The 17,745-nt window shown below is 39.2% G+C and overlaps 1 protein-coding gene across 1 annotated transcript; it reads right to left on the bottom strand.

The window, feature by feature from the left end:
- Positions 1–12,152: 12,152 nt before the first annotated feature.
- Positions 12,153–15,877, bottom strand: LOC141588060 (uncharacterized). The gene is made up of 4 exons (XM_074409516.1): positions 15,677–15,877; positions 15,229–15,556; positions 14,047–14,971; positions 12,153–12,864 (listed from the first exon to the last, which is right to left on the bottom strand). The coding sequence occupies exons 1-4, from the start codon at positions 15,875–15,877 to the stop codon at positions 12,153–12,155; spliced, it is 2,166 nt and encodes a 721-aa protein (XP_074265617.1).
- Between the last annotated feature and the right edge of the window lie 1,868 nt (positions 15,878–17,745).

Genomic DNA, 17,745 nt, shown 5'->3' on the forward strand with positions numbered 1-17,745 from the left:
CAATAGCTTGCTCCACCTCTCGTTCACTAGCAAACATAGATAAACTTGGTTTCTTACCCTTCTTTGCGTGCATAGCTCGAATTGCTTCCGGGGACATAGGACGCAACACTATCTTCTTGCCATTCACCAATAAAGAATATTCATTACTTCTTCCATTGTGATTAACATTACGATCAAATTGCCAAGGACGTCCTAAGAGAATATGACAAGCATCCATAGGAATAACATCACAAAGCACCTCGTCCTTGTAAGAACCCATTGTAAAACCAACACGTACCTGCCTTGTAACCTTCACCTTGCTACCATCATCAAGCCAATGTAAATTATACGGTTTAGGATGTACCATAGTAACGAGTGCCAATTTTTCTACCATCTCCGTTGAAGCCACATTCGTGCAACTTCCTCCGTCAATAATCACACTACACCACTTGTCTTTCACTTGACACTTTGTATGAAAAATCTGGTCTCGTTGCTCCGTTGTAATAGGCTCTGTATTAGCTTGCAAAGTACGTCGTAGAACAAGATTAGTATCATACATAGGTGGTTCATAAGGCTCAAAATCCACCTCTCCCTCCTCGGCTTCATTCAATAGAAACAACCCATCTTCGTTGTCTTCTTCAAATAACTCATCACGAACATCCACGGCCTCTCGCAATGTGATATTTCGTTTGTTAGGACAAGCATTCTGAAAGTGTCCAAAACCTTGACACTTAAAACAACGAACAGTAGCCAAACTCTTTTCCTTAGGCGTCTGAACAGTCTTAGGGACTGTTTGAGCGACTGGTGTTGCTGGAACAGTAGGTTTCGAACTAGAACTCGAACTAGCTCCCATATTTTTAGACAAATCAGGTTTACTCCAAGGATTAACTTTCGATGAGCTACTCACATAAGCACGTTTAGTCTTATTTTGCCCTTCCGCCTTGATACAAAGATCACATAACATATCGAAAGAAGAATAAGGGTGCATCTCGACCGCATGAGCAATATTAAGGTTTAACCCTCGAAAGAAACGAGCCATCTTTTGTTCCTCAATCTCCTCTACTTCACTCATAAGGGTTATTCTTTCAAATTCAGCAATATAATCGGCAATACTCAAGCTCCCTTGCATTAATTCAGCCAATTTACGATATAAATCAATCTTATGAGTTTTGGGAACAAACCTCTTTCGTAGCTTACGTTTTAAAGACTCCCATGAAGCTAGCTTTTCCTTCCCTTCACGTGCCCTAGCAGCCTTCAAACTTTCATACCATAAAGATGCATTCTTGCGTAGCTTCAAGATTGTATATTTGCAACGCTTCTCATCATCAATGTCCTTGAAGTCGAACATCCTTTCCATCTGTCTTTCCCATTCAAAATATTCCTCGGGATCCGTGCCACCAACAAACTCTGGAAGTTCATTGATTTTGAACTCATCCATGTACTTGACCGGTTCTCTCCGTGGTTGCATACGTTGTCCTGGGGTAAAGTTGATGTTCTTTAAAGCCTCTTGGAGATTTTGAAGAAAATTTGGATCATTAAAATCCATGATCACCGTCTTGGATCAACAAATCTGTCTCTGATGCCAAATGATACGAAAATTACTCAAAAGAATAAGATTCGTTAGAGTTGCAGCGGAATTAACCAAACTGGACAGTGCTGAAGACTGTCTGATTGTCGGATTTATAAGATTTGAACGGTTTATTGAACTGTCTGATTCAGAACGAGAACTTAGTAATTTTTATGTGTTTTTTTGTGATATAAACGAAACAAGAAAATAAAAGGATATTTGCTTGAGCTAGACCTATAGCTCAACCAATGGTGAATTATAATCAAGACCTATTGATTATAACTCGTGTTAATGTTCGAAAACGCGTCAAACAATAACGAAATTCGGAACGAAACTCGTCGAACCTATGCTTACACAATGTAAACGAAACTTTGCAAGTTTATTGATAATTCTTGGATGTGAAATAAGGATACAATAGCTCCCTATTTATACTAAGCTAGACCGACTCCTAGAGGACTTAAGGAAACAATCGACTTCCCTAATCTTACTCGACATAAGCTATGGCTAATTTGCCTTATTATAATCCTAATACTTTTAGGGAAAATAATTAAAGGAAATAACAACTAGGAAATAATTAACTAAACCAGATTTTAAGAAAATTGGAAACTTTCCTAAAACCGAATAGACTACTAATTAGGAAAACTTAAATAAAGAAAGATATGGCAACCGACTTTGTGCTTGCCTATGCACGTTTCCTTGCTTCTCCACACTCGGTCTTTGTTGCTTGGCGTCCAAGGTAAGACTATACTTGGAGCCCAAGTAAACACACGACTCCTTTGGCTGATTCGGACTTGGCACCAAATAGCTGATGGATCTGAACAGTCCTCGGGACTGTTTCATTTAGCTGCTCCAGGTCTAAGTTAACTTCCTCATCAATCAATATCGTATCAATTAGAGATGGTAAGGAACCAGTTAGGTCTTGGCTTAAGTTAAGAAAGAAGTTAAAGGAGAAATTCATAGCTAAAGACTACACTCAGGATATTTTTATTAAGCTGACTCAGTTGAGACAAGAGCAGTTAACTGTTGAGGCCTATCTTAGGAGCTTTGAACAACTAACCCTACAATGTGAGGTCTTGAAAAACCGAGCAAAAGATTGCTAGGTTCATTGAGGGTTTAGACCCTAAGATATTTGGCAAAGTAAGAATGCAACAAGTCGGTCATTTGATGAGGCGGATTAACCTAGCCTTAAGAATTGAGAAGCTAGGGAAGGTGAAGCCTGCAACACCCAAATTTCCCACCAGAACAACTTTCAAACCCTATACTGGTGTCAAAATGACTGAGGTACCTAAAACCAGCTACCCAACCAACAGTAGACAAAGGGAAGGCACCCATGTACCCCAGAACCAACCCACCTTTATCCGGGGGATAAGATCAAGTGCTTCCAATGTCGGGGCTTTGGCCATTTTAAGAAGGACTGTCCTTCTAACAGAGCTCTCACAGCTATGGAGATTGAGGAATGGGAAAGGGAAGGTCTAGTTGAGTATGAGGAAGAAGAGACACTGGTTCCAACAGGGATGGGCGAGAGGGAAACGATCAAGGACAAGTTGTGGCTCACCCACGACACAGGGCACAATTTGGTCCTATGGAGGGTTATGCACTCTCAACCAGCTCCTCTAGAAGGCGATCGAGATCCATGATATTCAGGAGTAGGTGCACTTTGTCCAAGGGAGAGTGTGTAACTTGATCATTGATGGAGGTTTGTACCAATGTAGCTTCCACCATCATGGTTAGCAAGCTAAGCCTGCCTACTCAGGAGCACCCCAATCCATACAAACTGAGATGGTTAAGCAAAGGATCTGAAGTGAGAGTTGACAAGCAATGCATTGTTCCCTTTTCAATTGGGAAGGTGTACAAGGATGAAGTCTTTGTGTGATGTGGTCCCTATGGATGCCTGCCATCTCTGCTAGGGAGACCATGGGAGTTTGACAGAATACCACTCACCGGGGAAAGGAAAATGTCTATGTTTTCAAGCATAATGGAAAGAGAGTCACTCTGACTCCCTTACCACCAAACCAGAGGGGTTATGGAAGTCCTAACATGCCTGAGGAGGTCAATGGAGTACTATTTCTATCTGAGGCAGCTATGATCAAGGAGTTGAGGCAAGAACAACCTGTGTTGTTTCTCCTATCAAGGGAAACCAACACTGAATGGAACAAGGATGTACCTGCAGAGGTTCAACCCTTAATTAGGAAGTACAAGGAGGTTTTTCCGGTGAGTTGCCTAGTGGATTGCCACCCCCTGAGAGGCATTGAGCATCACATAGACCTTGTACTGGTTCGTGCTTCCCAACAGACCAGCTTACAGGTGTGATCCCACAACAACTAAGGAGCTACAACATCAGATTGAAGAATTAATGACAAAGGGATTTGTAAGGGAATCATTGAGCCCTTGTGCAGTACCTGCCTTACTAGTGCCCAAGAAAGATGGAAGTTGGAGAATGTGTACTGATAGCAGAGCTATAAACAACATCACAGTCAAGTACAGATTCCCTATTCCAAGACTAGATGACATGTTGGATGAGCTCAGTGGGGCTCGGATATTTTCAAAAATAGATCTCAGGCAAGGGTATCATCAGGTGAGAATAAGAGAAGGTGATGAATGGAAAACAGCTTTCAAAACCAAACATGGCCTGTATGAGTGGCTTGTCATGCCATTTGGCTTGTCTAATGCTCCAAGCACCTTCATGAGGCTCATGACTGAAGTCTTGAGGCCCTGCCTTGGAAGGTTTGCTGTAGTATACTTTGATGACATACTCATTTACAGCAGGAGTCCATCTGAACATGTGTTACATTTGGAAGTGATTTTTAAAATACTCAGGGAACAGAAGTTGTATGGGAAGCTTGAGAAATGTACCTTCATGGTCAATGAGGTAGCATTTCTGGGATATATTATATCAGGAAGAGGGATTTGATTGATCGGGAGAAGATTCAGGCTATGCAAACTTGGCCGAGTCCCACAAACAATCACAGAAGTAAGGGGATTTCATGGCTTGGCATCTTTCTACAGAAGATTCATTAAGAATTTCAGCTCGATTGTTGCACCAATTACTGAGTGTATGAGAAAGGGAGACTTCCAATGGACTGAAACTGCTCAGCAGTCCTTTGAGAGGATCAAAAAGTTAATGTGTGAGACTCCCATTCTCAAGCTGCCTGACTTTGAACAGCCATTTGAGGTGGAGTGTGATGCCAGTGGGGTTGGGATAGGAGCTGTCCTAATCCAAGGCCAGAGACCAGTGGCCTATTTCAGTGAGAAGTTGAATGGAGCCAAGCTGAAATATTCAACCTATGACAAAGAGTTCTATGCAATCATAAGGGCTCTTACACATTGGAGTCACTACTTGAAACCTAAGCCATTTGTGTTGCATTCTGATCATGAGGCCCTGAAATACATCAATGGCCAACACAAGCTGAGCCATAGACATGCTAAGTGGGTAGAATTCCTACAAGCCTTTAACTTTTCAAGCAAATATAAAGAGGGGAAGCAAAATGTGGTAGCTGATGCCCTATCTAGGAGGCATTCTTTGTTGACTGTCATTAGTAACAAGGTCCTTGGGTTTGAATTCATGAAGGAGATGTATAAGGAGGACCCTGACTTCTCTGAGGAGTGGATTGTTCTCACAGAAGGAGGCTCAACTCAGAGTAAGAAATATATGCTACAAGAAGGGTTTTTGTTTCATGGTAATAGGTTGTGTGTACCAAGGGGATCCTACAGGGATTTACTGATCAGGGAAGTCCATTCAGGAGGGTTAGGGGGACATTTTGGTGTTCAGAAAACCCTAGATATCTTACAAGACCAATTTTATTGGCCTAGAATGATGGGTGATGTTCAGGCAGTCCTTAGAAGGTGTTCAACATGTCAGAAAGCCAAGAGTTCCTTCCAAGCAGGACCCTACACCCCACTGCCTATCCCTGATAAACCTTGGGAAGGTGTGAGCCTTGATTTCATTGTGGCATTACCAAGGACACAGAGAGGTAAAGACTCAATCATGGTGGTTGTGGATAGGTTCAGTAAGATGGCTCACTTCATAGCCTGCAAGAAGACTGAGGATGCTGCTAGTGTTGCTGAGCTATACCTTAAGGAGATTGTGAGACTTCATGGGGTTCCTAAGACAATAGTATCTGACAGAGATACAAAATTTATGAGCTACTTTTGGAAAACCCTATGGAAGCTGCTAAAGACAAAGCTTTTGTTCAGTACCTCTCATCACCCACAAACAGATGGGCAAACTGAGGTCACTAACAAAACTTTGGGGAGAATTTTAAGGTGCCTAGTTAGCAAAACCTTGAAGGATTGGGATTTAAAGCTAGCTGCAGCTGAATTTGCATTCAACAGAGCACCATCTACTGCAACTGGTTACAGTCCTTTTGAGATAGTCTATGGGGTTAATCCACTTATGCCCTTGGACTTATCTTCTGTCCCAAAGGAAGAGATCAGTCCTGATGCCAAGAGAACAGCTGAACAACTGCTGAAGTTGCATGAAACTGTAAGAAAACAAATTGAAAAGTCCAATGAGCTGTATAAAAAACAATCCAAGAAGCCTAGGAAAAAGAAGGAATTTGAGGCAGGAGATATGGTTTGGTTGCACCTTAGGAAGGAAAGGTTCCCCTCCAAAAGAAAGAACAAGCTTATGCCTAGAGCAGATGGGCCATTTGAAGTCTTGGAAAGAATTGGTCCAAATGCTTATAAAATTGACTTGCCAGGGGAATATGGGGTTCATGGCACATTCAATGTGGGTGATCTAAGTCCATTCTATGAAGATTCTGAGGGAGAGGAGGATCCAGGCTTGAGGGCAAGCCCTGTTCAACCAGGGGGGGTTGCAGCGGGAGCTGATAACCAGGCCAACACCCTTTTTATGACAGGCACAATTCAAGCCAGTGACACTACTCAGGCAACCTCAACTACCAGTCCAACTTCACCAGTCACAAGAACAAAGACCAGGCTAGCCACCAGCAGCCACCTTGGCCAGCTGAATCCTTGTTCAACTAGTCACAAATTAATCCTAAGGAGCCAGGCCAAATTCCTAAAGCATTACACCAAAAATCAGACTGAAAAGATAAGTTGCAGGGGGGGTAAAACAGATAAAGCAAAGTTGCCATTTTTGGCCAAACAAGGGAAAAACTCTCAACAAAGAAGAACTTGGCCTATTCAGCACTCATTTTATAGAGCCTTGAGCCATATAAGATGCCTGCACCAAAGCCATTTGACCCACAACAACCAGCCAAAGTTTTCAGCAACCAGACAACATGTCACTATCAACCTGCAGCTCTTTTGTTCTTGTTCAGTTTGCCTTAATTTCCTTTGTATCCGTTGTAAAATAAGTCCACTACTCTTGTTTGCTTCCTAAGTTTAATCCTGGCTCTTAGATGGAGTTGTCTAGGGTTTATCATGTACTGAACATTGCACAGAAAGGCCTATATAAGGACCCTTTCTCAGTCTATTGTACTCAGACTTTGATTAATGAAAACCTTGAGATTTCTCTCAAAAATTTGCAAATCTTTTAACTTTGCTGAGTCTTAGTTATAAGTCAGACTTAATATCTTCTTGTGCTTGCTTAGAAGATGATTAAGGATCTGTGGTGCTACTTGGAATAGGTCTGTGCTTGCTTGAGCTATTTTAAGTGCATTGTCTGGTTAAGCTTGAATTGATTCTGTGCTTGCTTGAACAATTCAGTCTTAATCTTCCTAAATTATTAAGTTTGATCTCTGTGCTTGCTTGAGAGTAAATTTGATAATTATATCCTCCTTTGTGTCCAGAATTTATCACAAAAACAGTCACAAGAATCTTTCAAGGAAACTGTCTGAGATTTCTCTTATTTCAGTCTGGTTTTCTATTTATTAAAAATACTTGGAGTGTGTGTAAAATCCTGAGAATTGGCACAGTTTTAGTTTACTCCCTTAACTAAATTATCACCAAGTTTCATGATTTTTCAAGGTCATTTACTATTTTTATAAAAATCCCCAAGTTTATTGCATTCCCTGAAAATTGCTCCTTTGCCTGTTTCAGGATTTGTCCCATTTGTGCTTGTTCCCATAGTTTACACTGCAATTAGTCCATATGACTGGTTGTGTGAACCTTTTTTCCTTGTTCATTAGTCTTTTTGACTCGTTGTGTGAACCATTTGTCCTTGTTCATTAGTCCTTGTAACTCGTTGTGTAAACTAATTGTCCTTGTTCATTAGTCCATGTGACTCGTTGTGTTAACCATTTGTCCTTGTTCTTTAGTCCTTGTGACTCGTTGTGTGAACCATTTGTCCTTGTTCATTAGTCCTTGTGACTTGTTGTGTGAACAATTTGTCCTTGTTCATTAGTCCATATGACTGGTTGTGTGAACCTTTTTTCCTTGTTCATTAGTCTTTTTGACTCGTTGTGTGAACCATTTGTCCTTGTTCATTAGTCCTTGTAACTCGTTGTGTAAACTAATTGTCCTTGTTCATTAGTCCATGTGACTCGTTGTGTTAACGATTTGTCCTTGTTCTTTAGTCCTTGTGACTCGTTGTTTAAACTAGTTGCCCTTGCTTATTAGTCCTTATGACACGTTGTGTAAACCATTTGTCCTTGTTCTTTAGTCCTTGTGACTCGTTGTAATGTATTTTTAACATATTAAAAATCAACATACTGATAAAATATGTCATATACAAAATCGACTAGTAATTCGTAATTACTTGTACCAAAACGGTTTATCAAATTATAAATTATAACGTCTTGTATTTATAATAAATTATTCATTCAATTTCAATTTCAATTGTTTCTTAAACAATAATTTTATCTAAGTAATAAAACAATTCGATTACTTAGACCGTATCTAATTTAATCGAATTACAATAAGACACGTTAAATTTTACTCACAAATCATCCGTCAATTTTAAGCAATTTAATTAACTCGTATCGGCATACGATTAATTAAATAATCAATTAAGAGTATTTCCCTATAGGTATGGCCTAAGGGGATCAACTGATCACCACCGTCGCACGACAGTAATGTCAAACTCTAGTCAGCCAATCATTACCGATATGTGTGGACCAGTTGACTGTAAAATATTACATCCCACATGTATTCTTAAAATGAGATTTAAACATGTGATCATCATGATCGACAGTTGTGATCGCATTATTGTCGGAGGACACTTATCCCAACAGATACGGGTTAATTAAATTGCTTAAAATTGACAGACGATTTTGTGAGTATTATTGACGTGTCTTATTGTAATTCGATTAAATAAGATACGGTCTAAGTAATCAAATTGTTTTATTACTTAGATAACATTATTGTTTACGAAACAATTGAAACTGAATGAATAATTTATTATAAATACAAGACGTTGTGATTTATAATTGATAAACCGTTTTGGTACAAGTAATTATGAATTACTAAGTCGATTTTGTACATGACGTATTTTTATTAAAACGTTGATTTTTAATGTGTTAAAAATACATTACAATTACACATGACTAGTAACATGTGACTTTTGACAAATTGACAAAATAATGTGTAAAATGGACTTTCCATTTTACCCAAAATGTACCGAAAAAATACGGTGGATTAGGGTTTAAAGTGTGCTTTATATTTTATTTAAAAGAGCAATCATCACACTAAAACCTACTCTTACATACCTACATTTTATGGGTAGAAGAAAAAGCCATGCATTGGCCTTGTTTCCCACCCCCACCCGGTTTGTCATAGAGAAAAAGACCAAGGGTTTTTACTCTATTTTTATTCTTATATACACTACAATTACTAGTGTGATATTCATTCTTTTACATCTAATACTTATAGAAATTTTAGAGAGATAATTACTCCTTCTTCCTTCCTCTCTTGGCCGAATAACAAGAGACCAAAATAAATATTTTGGGTTATTTTAGTAAGATTAATATTGTTCTAGATCTAATAATATTAGTCTTTTAAGAGGTTACCTTGGGTATAAACTTTTGGGAGGGATTCTATTTTGGATCCTTTGTTCATCCATTATAAGGAAGCTCAAGAACAAGTGAGAAGGAGAACTTATTTGTGCCCAAAAATCCGAAACTACAATAGTAAGAAATGACGATTTCTTTTCTACTCTTGTTCAAGTTTGCATGCATAAGATCTAGTTTTAATTTTATGACTAAATTAAAATGTCACATATATGAATATGTTAAGTAATGGAATTAGTGAATCCTAACAAGTGGTATCAGAGCCAGGTTACGATCCTGGGACCTGATAAAATGCAGCATTATAATATGCATGAGCATGCCAAATTTTATGCTAAATCGCCTTTAAGAGCCAATATCGTATATTAATCGGTTTTTACGGATTTGCGTGATTTAACTTATTAAAATCACAATAATTACATAAATTCATATTTATGTACAAGTTAATTACCCTAACCATCTTAGGACTTAAAATTAGTCTCCACTAACATTTGACAATAATTAAACTTGATTTCTTAATATTGTTCATAAATGGACCCAAAAATACAAAATTTATGCTATAAACCTCAAATTAAATCATAAAAATTTCAAATAATTTCAAAATTTGAAATTTAAACTCATGAACATTCTGGCAAAATACCATGACACTCATAATGTTCAAAACTTAGGTTAAAAATTTCGAAAATTTATCGAGAAAAACAATGTTGCGGTTTATCGGTTTTAACAATTATGACCATAAAAATATGAGAAAAATTATATTCATCAACTTTTCACTTTTAGATCTGAAATATATGATAAAATGCAACATGTGACGTTTTTAGGCCTTGCTAAGCTATCCTCAACATACAAAGCCAACTCAAGCAATTCACCATATGAGTGCATCATTTTCAAGTTAATTTTCATAGCAATTTCAGATTACAAGCCAAGGTAAAATCTGATTTTTCTGAAAGGATTGAATTCATTGTCACACACAAAGTGTAATTCCTCAAATAATTTAGCATACTCAAGAACACTCAAGGAATTTTGTTTTAGGGTTTTAAGTTCATCCCACAAATCATCCATGGTAGAACAAGGTAGAAACTTTAGTCTCATGTTCCTTTCAAGTTTAACCCAAGAACTTATCATACCCTTCCCTTCCATTCTCCTTGAAAAATTAAGAGTATTATACCAAAGCAAAGCAACACCCTTTAAACAAGACACAACCAATTTACACTTCTCTTTATCAGAAAAACACTTGTTCTCGAAATAGCATTCAACATCAAACAACCAAGAAACAAATGCTCTACTGTTTTCACCATTAAAGGAAGGAAGTAATGGTGTGTTACCTTTACCTCTAAGGGTAGGAGAGGACTTAGAACACTCATAGGGCAGGAGGTGTTCTCCTTGGTACAAATCAGGAGGTTTTGGTTCCCTCGGAACTCTATGACATCCGGTTGCACTCCTAGTAGGCACATCATCTCCATGCCTTCTTGTTAGAGTGATGTAAAACAGTATGGAAAAACGAGAATGAACAGATCGTTGAACTGTTCGTTTGAGTTTGTTAATTCTGTGATTGTGTATGTCGTGATAATTAGTAAATTTGCAGCGGAAATTGATTTGTTTGGACTGATTATTTCGTGATTAAGGATGTAACCTGGATAGTATGGTGAATTCCTAGTCCTAACCTCGCAAGGTGTCAAACGCAGATTCACGCAATCAACCTCGCAAGGAAGATCTAAAGATTAAGCTTGCAAACCTAATCAGAATAATGCTCACAAATGTAAACAATTTTATTGCTGGAAATTCGATGGTGTTTCTCTGATCATACACGGCCTAATATACTCCTAAACGAGGTCACAATTCGACCCAAACCCTAGCTTGGAAATTAAGCTATCTTTCCTTTTCCTAAACTAACTAGGAAAATTATTCCCCTTTCCTAAACTAACTAGGAAAGTAATTAAAATACTAAAAACTAGAATACAATCAGATTTAGGGTATTCTAATTTGACTAGGATTAGGAAAATCTAGCTTTCCTAACTTTATTAGAAATAGTAATTAACTAACTTATTATTCTACACGATTTAGGAAACCGTGTATCCTAATCATCCTAGGAGCCGTGATATGCAACTCCAGAGCCGTGTTATGCAGCTCCCATACCTTCCCATTTTAGCATCAACACATTACTCGATCCAAGCTCAAATCCTTTTACTAGTTGAGTTACATTTCGACTAATAAGGATCTCATTTGCTTGTTCCGAACATGCTCTGCATCATTCTCTCCTTCTTTTCGAGAATTTGCCCTCAAATCCTCGTCTTCTAGATATGGTGATAGGTCGCCTACATTGAATGTCGCGCTCACCCCACCATATTCACTCGGCAACTCCAACTTGTATGCGTTAGAGCCATAACATTCGAGGATCTTGAATGGACCATCTGCTCGCGGCATCAACTTATTCTTCCTTTTGGACGGAAATCGTTCCTTTCTCAAATGTAACCACACAAGATCACCTTCTTTGAAAACATTTGCTTTCGATGTTTATTAGCCTTCTCTTTGTATTTAGCATTTGCCTTCTCAATTTGAGCTCGAACTTGTTCACATACTCGGAGAAATGCAGCTTGTCTTTCTTTGGCTTCAAAACTTAACACATCTTTCTTTGGAATGGGCACTAAATCGATTGGCAGGTATGGATTCACGCCATAGACAATCTCGAATGGAGCTCGTCATGTCGTCATTGATGGTGTACGATTATAAGCGAATTCAGCATGCGCCAATTTGATATCCCAATCCTTTGTGCTTTTACTAACCAATCCTCGCAATAGACTCCCTAGAGTACGGTTGGTTACCTCGGTCTGACCATCTGTTTGTGGATGGTGTGATGTCTTGAAAAGAAGCTTAGTCCCCAACAAACGCCATAACGTTTTCCAGAAGTAACTAAGAAACTTCACATCTCTATACGAAACAATAGTAAGAGGTATTCCATGTAATCGAACGATCTCTCTATAGTACAAATCAGCCACTTTAGTTGCATCATCAGTCTTGTGACACGGAATAAAATGCGCCATCTTCGAGAATCGATCAACTACCACCATAATCGAGTCCTTACCCCTCTGAGTTCTCGGCAAACCAAGGATAAAATCCATGCTTACCTCATTCCATGGCTGTACAGTGCGGGGCAGAGGTGTATACAAGCCCTTGGTGAACGTGCTTTTAGCCTTTTGACATACCACGCATTTCGCCACAATCTCTTGCACGTCCTTATTCATTCTCGGCCAGTAGAAGTGCTCACTTAGGATGTCACTCGTCTTATTAACTCCAAAGTGTCCAGCAATAGCCCCGCCATGAGCTTCTCGTACCAACAACTCCCTAATCGACCCATTCGGAATGCATAGCCGATTACCCTTGAAGAGATAGCCATCACGAAAAGATACAAACCTGTCGGATCAATGATTTCCTTTGAAAATTCTGGATCAGACTTGTACAGTTCCTTGATATGTTCGAAACCAAGAATCCTTGCATCCAACTCAATCAACAATGAATGCCTTCGTGATAATGCATCAGCCACGATATTAGAACTTCCCGTCTTATATTTTGAAGAAAACGTGAATGATTGCAAGAATTCTACCCATTTGGCATGTCTTTGATTTAACTTTTCTTTGTCCATGGATGTGTTTAAGAGCCTCGTGATCAGAATGTAAAATAAACGGCTTTGGACGCAGATAATGACTCCAATGATCCAATGCTCTCACGATTGCATAAAACTCCTTGTCATAGGTTGAATAGTTCAACCTTGCACCGTTTAATTTCTCATTTGAAATATGCAATAGGCCTCTTTTCTTGTATTAACACGGCACCAATCCCAACACCACTTGCATCACACTCGACTTCAAACAATTTATTAAAATCAGGTAGTGCTAAAACAGGTCCGGAGCATAGCTTGCGTTTTACTTCTTCAAACGCCTTTTGGGCGCTGTTAGTCCACACGAACTCTCCCTTCTTGGTTAGCTCTGTAATTGGAGCCACAATCGAGCTAAAACCCTGGATGAACCGTCTATAAAATGATGCTAAACCATGAAAGCTTCGCACCTCTGTAGTTGATTTCGAATCGGCCGGGCTTGAATAGCATCGACCTTGGATGGGTCCATACTTACCCCGTCTTTTCCCACAATATAACCAAGAAAGAGAACACTTGAGACCATAAAAGTACATTTTTCCAACTTACCATAAAGCTTCTGATCTCGCAAAACTTCAAACACCGCTCGCAAATGTCGTTTGTGCGACTCTTCATCTTTGCTATAAATCAGGATGTCGTCAAGATAGACCACCACAAATTTGTTAAGGAACGGCCTTAACACTTCATTCATCAACCTCATAAACGAACTAGGAGCATTGCACAATCCAAACGGCATCACAAGCCATTCATATAACCCTTGCTTCGTTTTAAACGCGGTCTTCCACTCATCCCCTTCTCGAATCCTCATTTGATGGTAGCCACTCCTCAAATCCAGTTTAGAAAAGACACTCGAACCAGAAAGTTCGTCAAGCATATCATCAAGTCTTGGCATAGGAAAGCGATATTTGATTGTAATGTTATTTACCGCTCTACTATCAATGCACATTCTCCAAGTCCCTTCCTTCTTTGGTACTAATAACGCAGGCACCGCACATGGACTTAAGCTCTCTTGAACATATCCCCTATCTATCAATTCTTGGACTTGTCTCTGTAACTCCTTTGCTTCCTCTGGATTACAGCGATAGGCCGGCTTATTAGGCAATGCCGCCCCTGGAATCAGATCTATTTGGTGTTCAATACCACGTAAAGGAGGTAACCCATCCGGTAATTCATCCGGAAACACATCCCGGAACTCTTCTAACAACTCCTGTACCTCACGGTCATCACACACACCAACGGACCCCAATTCACGAACCAGCAGCACATAAGTTCGTTCTCCACGAGCTAAAGCTTCCTCAACCTCCCGAGCCTCCATAAACATACTCCCTTTCTTTGTTTTGGACTCTTTAATCTTATTAGGTGACATAGGTTTCAGATTATATCTCACATTACCCTTCATCACGCTATACACATTAGCTCTCCCGTCATGTTCAACCTTTCTATCGAATTGCCAAGGCCTACCCAACAGAATGTGGCATGCATTCATAGGAATTATATCGCACCACACCTCATCAGCATAGGGTCCTAAACTCAACGAAACTAAGGCCTGTTTCTTAACTTGGATCCCATTCTCCCCATTCAGCCAATGTAATTTATATGGTTTAACTCGGTCTTTAGTTTGCAATTTCAGTTCATCAACAAGGTCCCTCGCTACTACATTAGCACATGATCCACTATCAATAATAAGATTGCAAATTTTACGGTTTACCTTGCACCGAGTATGGAAGATTTGCTCCCGTTGTTCATTCTCAGCTGAACCCGTTTCCATATGTAAATTACGCAGCACTAAACACTCCTCTTCACTCAATGGATCCAAATCGTAGACTTTTCCTTCACCATCAGTTTCAACATTCCCTTGAACTGTTTCTTCTTCAGCGTGACAAATACGGGGATCATATCACATAATTCTTGAGCTGTTAGGGCTCGTTTCTGAGGACATTCGTTTGCTATATGCCCATAGCCTTGACACTTGAAGCAACGCCTCAAAGAACCCCCCTTTGGCTCGGCAACACCCTTTCCTTTGTCCTTGGGTTCTTATTTCGGGATTTCTTTAGCCTTGCTAGGAGCTGGCCTGGAATATGAGTTGGTTCCCGAACTTTGTCCCTTGGAATAAGCATAAGGTTTACGTGCCTTATCATGTTTTTCAAATTTTAACGCCAATCTGCAAACATCACTAAACCCGTCATAATTCTGGATTTCTACCTTTGTTGCAATCGCGGGTGTTAGGCCCTTGATGAATCTCGCCACTCTTAGCTTTTCTTTCTCCTCAAGATCGCACACGATTGACATCTTTTCGAATTCTTTGATGTAATCAGTCACGGACATGCTTCCTTGCTCTAAAGATTGGAGCTTTAAGTAGTTATCTTGCTCATAATCCCTTGGCAGGAATCGCCTCATCAAGTGCTTCTTTAATTTGATCCAAGATTCGATCTTGTCTTTGCCTTCCTTTCTCCTCTGTTTTTTCAGATTTTCGTACCATAAAGATGCATACTTTGTAAGCTTTAAGATTGCAACTTTAAATTGCTTCTTGTCATCGTATTCTTTATATTCGAAAACCCTCTCAGCTTGTCAAGCCCAATCCAGAAATTTTTCCGGATCCATCTCGCCATCAAAGTCTGGAATATCGAGTTTTAAACCCCGATCATCATCGTTCTTATTTTTTGACTTCCTCTTTGGCTGCTCGTCCTCTTCTTCAGATTCGGATGGGGTGTCCGATTCTTTTTTCTTCTCTTTAGCCTTCAACATGCTTGCTATATTTTTTAACACATAAGCCATCTAAGCCATCTCCAACTTCAGCTCGTTATGACCATCTTCCCATGTTTTCGGACCTTCTTCACCGTCTTTAACCATGATTAGCAACGTCCCAAGACAGATCTATTAAGGAATAAATCTGAACTTAGCTCTGGTAACCAATTTGATGTAAAACAGTATGGAAAAACGAGAATGAACAGATCGTTGAACTGTTCGTTTGAGTTTGTTAATTCTGTGATTGTGTATGTCGTGATAATTAGTAAATTTGCAGCGGAAATTGATTTGTTTGGACTGATTATTTCGTGATTAAGGATGTAACCTGGATAGTATGGTGAATTCCTAGTCCTAACCTCGCAAGGTGTCAAACGCAGATTCACGCAATCAACCTCGCAAGGAAGATCTAAAGATTAAGCTCGCAAACCTAATCAGAATAATGCTCACAAATGTAAACAATTTTATTGCTGGAAATTCGATGGTGTTTCTACGATCATACACGGCCTAATATACTCCTAAACGAGGTCACAATTCGACCCAAACCCTAGCTTGGAAATTAAGCTATCTTTCCTTTTCCTAAACTAACTAGGAAAATTATTCCCCTTTCCTAAACTAACTAGGAAAGTAATTAAAATACTAAAAACTAGAATACAATCAGATTTAGGGTATTCTAATTTGACTAGGATTAGGAAAATCTAGCTTTCCTAACTTTATTAGAAATAGTAATTAACTAACTTATTATTCTACACGATTTAGGAAACCGTGTATCCTAATCATCCTAGGAGCCGTGATATGCAACTCCAGAGCCGTGTTATGCAGCTCCCATACCTTCCCATTTTAGCATCAACACATTACTCGATCCAAGCTCAAATCCTTTTACTAGTTGAGTTACATTTCGACTAATAAGGATCTCATTTGCTTGTTCCGAACATGCTCTTGCATCATAGAGCTTGCAACTTCACCATAGGTGCTTCTAAGAACTTGGAGATGGAACCAAGATCACAAGACTTCATCTTTGAGCATGGAACATGAGGGACATACTCCATTGCTACTGATTTTCCAATGGAAAAACCGAATGACAACACCAATAAAAACAGATTTTTTCAAACAACAAACCAAAGTTTTGATAGACTCTCTTCACTCATTGGGTTCTTTTTTATTGTGTTTTTGAATGTAGTTAGGAAAATGAACTCACAAGACTAACCAAAGCTCTGATAACCAAGTTGGAGTGAAACCTCTCACTCGACGATTTAAGCGGAAAACTAAAGTAACGAGCCTAAGTTTGCATGAAACAAACCCTTTGTTTAGGCGTGTCCTTAGAGGACGATTTGGATATGACTAGACCCGAACACAAAGCAATAGGACTAGCCTCGATAATTCAAAGCACACAAGCAAATGAATTACCAACCCCAAGCACAAAGCAATGGAGCTCTTCAAGCACAAAGCAAAGAAGAGATTTTTGTGAAGAAAACACTTGGTTTCTTTCTTTCTTTTAACTTCATCCAATCTGAATTTTTACAACCAAGGACTCTGTTTATATAGTACCCAAGCCTTCTAATCTTAACCACCTATTTTACATCCAAGGGCTAGCATTAAACAAGAAAACAAAGAAAAAAGATGCTGAAACTTCCTAGGCAGCTGTGTGCATCAACAACAAGAACAATCCAAATGTTCTTCTCTAGGTCTTACATGAGTCTTACAAGAATAGGGACATAAGAGCTACCTAGAGAACACAAAATTGGAGCCTTCCTTGGTCAATATTCCAGCTGAAATAATCCATAGAGAGCAGCCCCCAAAGCCCTTACACAAGCCTTACACAAATGTAAGAGTGAAAGCGACATTTGGACCTTTCTTGAAAGCGACACTTGATCATCTTTTGAAATTGAGAAAAGCAGCCT

The sequence above is a fragment of the Silene latifolia genome, chromosome 6, assembly GCF_048544455.1.
Source record: "Silene latifolia isolate original U9 population chromosome 6, ASM4854445v1, whole genome shotgun sequence".
Classification (NCBI taxonomy): Eukaryota; Viridiplantae; Streptophyta; class Magnoliopsida; order Caryophyllales; family Caryophyllaceae; genus Silene; species Silene latifolia.

Coding starts and splice junctions, on each gene's coding strand:
- LOC141588060 (XM_074409516.1), bottom strand. CDS start 15,877: ATGGCTTATGTGTTAAAAAATATAGCAAGCATGTTGAAGGCTAAAGAG. Junction 15,557..15,676: donor CGGAAAAATTTCTGGATTGG/GCTTGACAAGCT, acceptor CTGAAAAAACAG/AGGAGAAAGGAAGGCAAAGA. Junction 12,865..14,046: donor AAGGAAGGGACTTGGAGAAT/GTGCATTGATAG, acceptor TTGATCCGACAG/GTTTGTATCTTTTCGTGATG.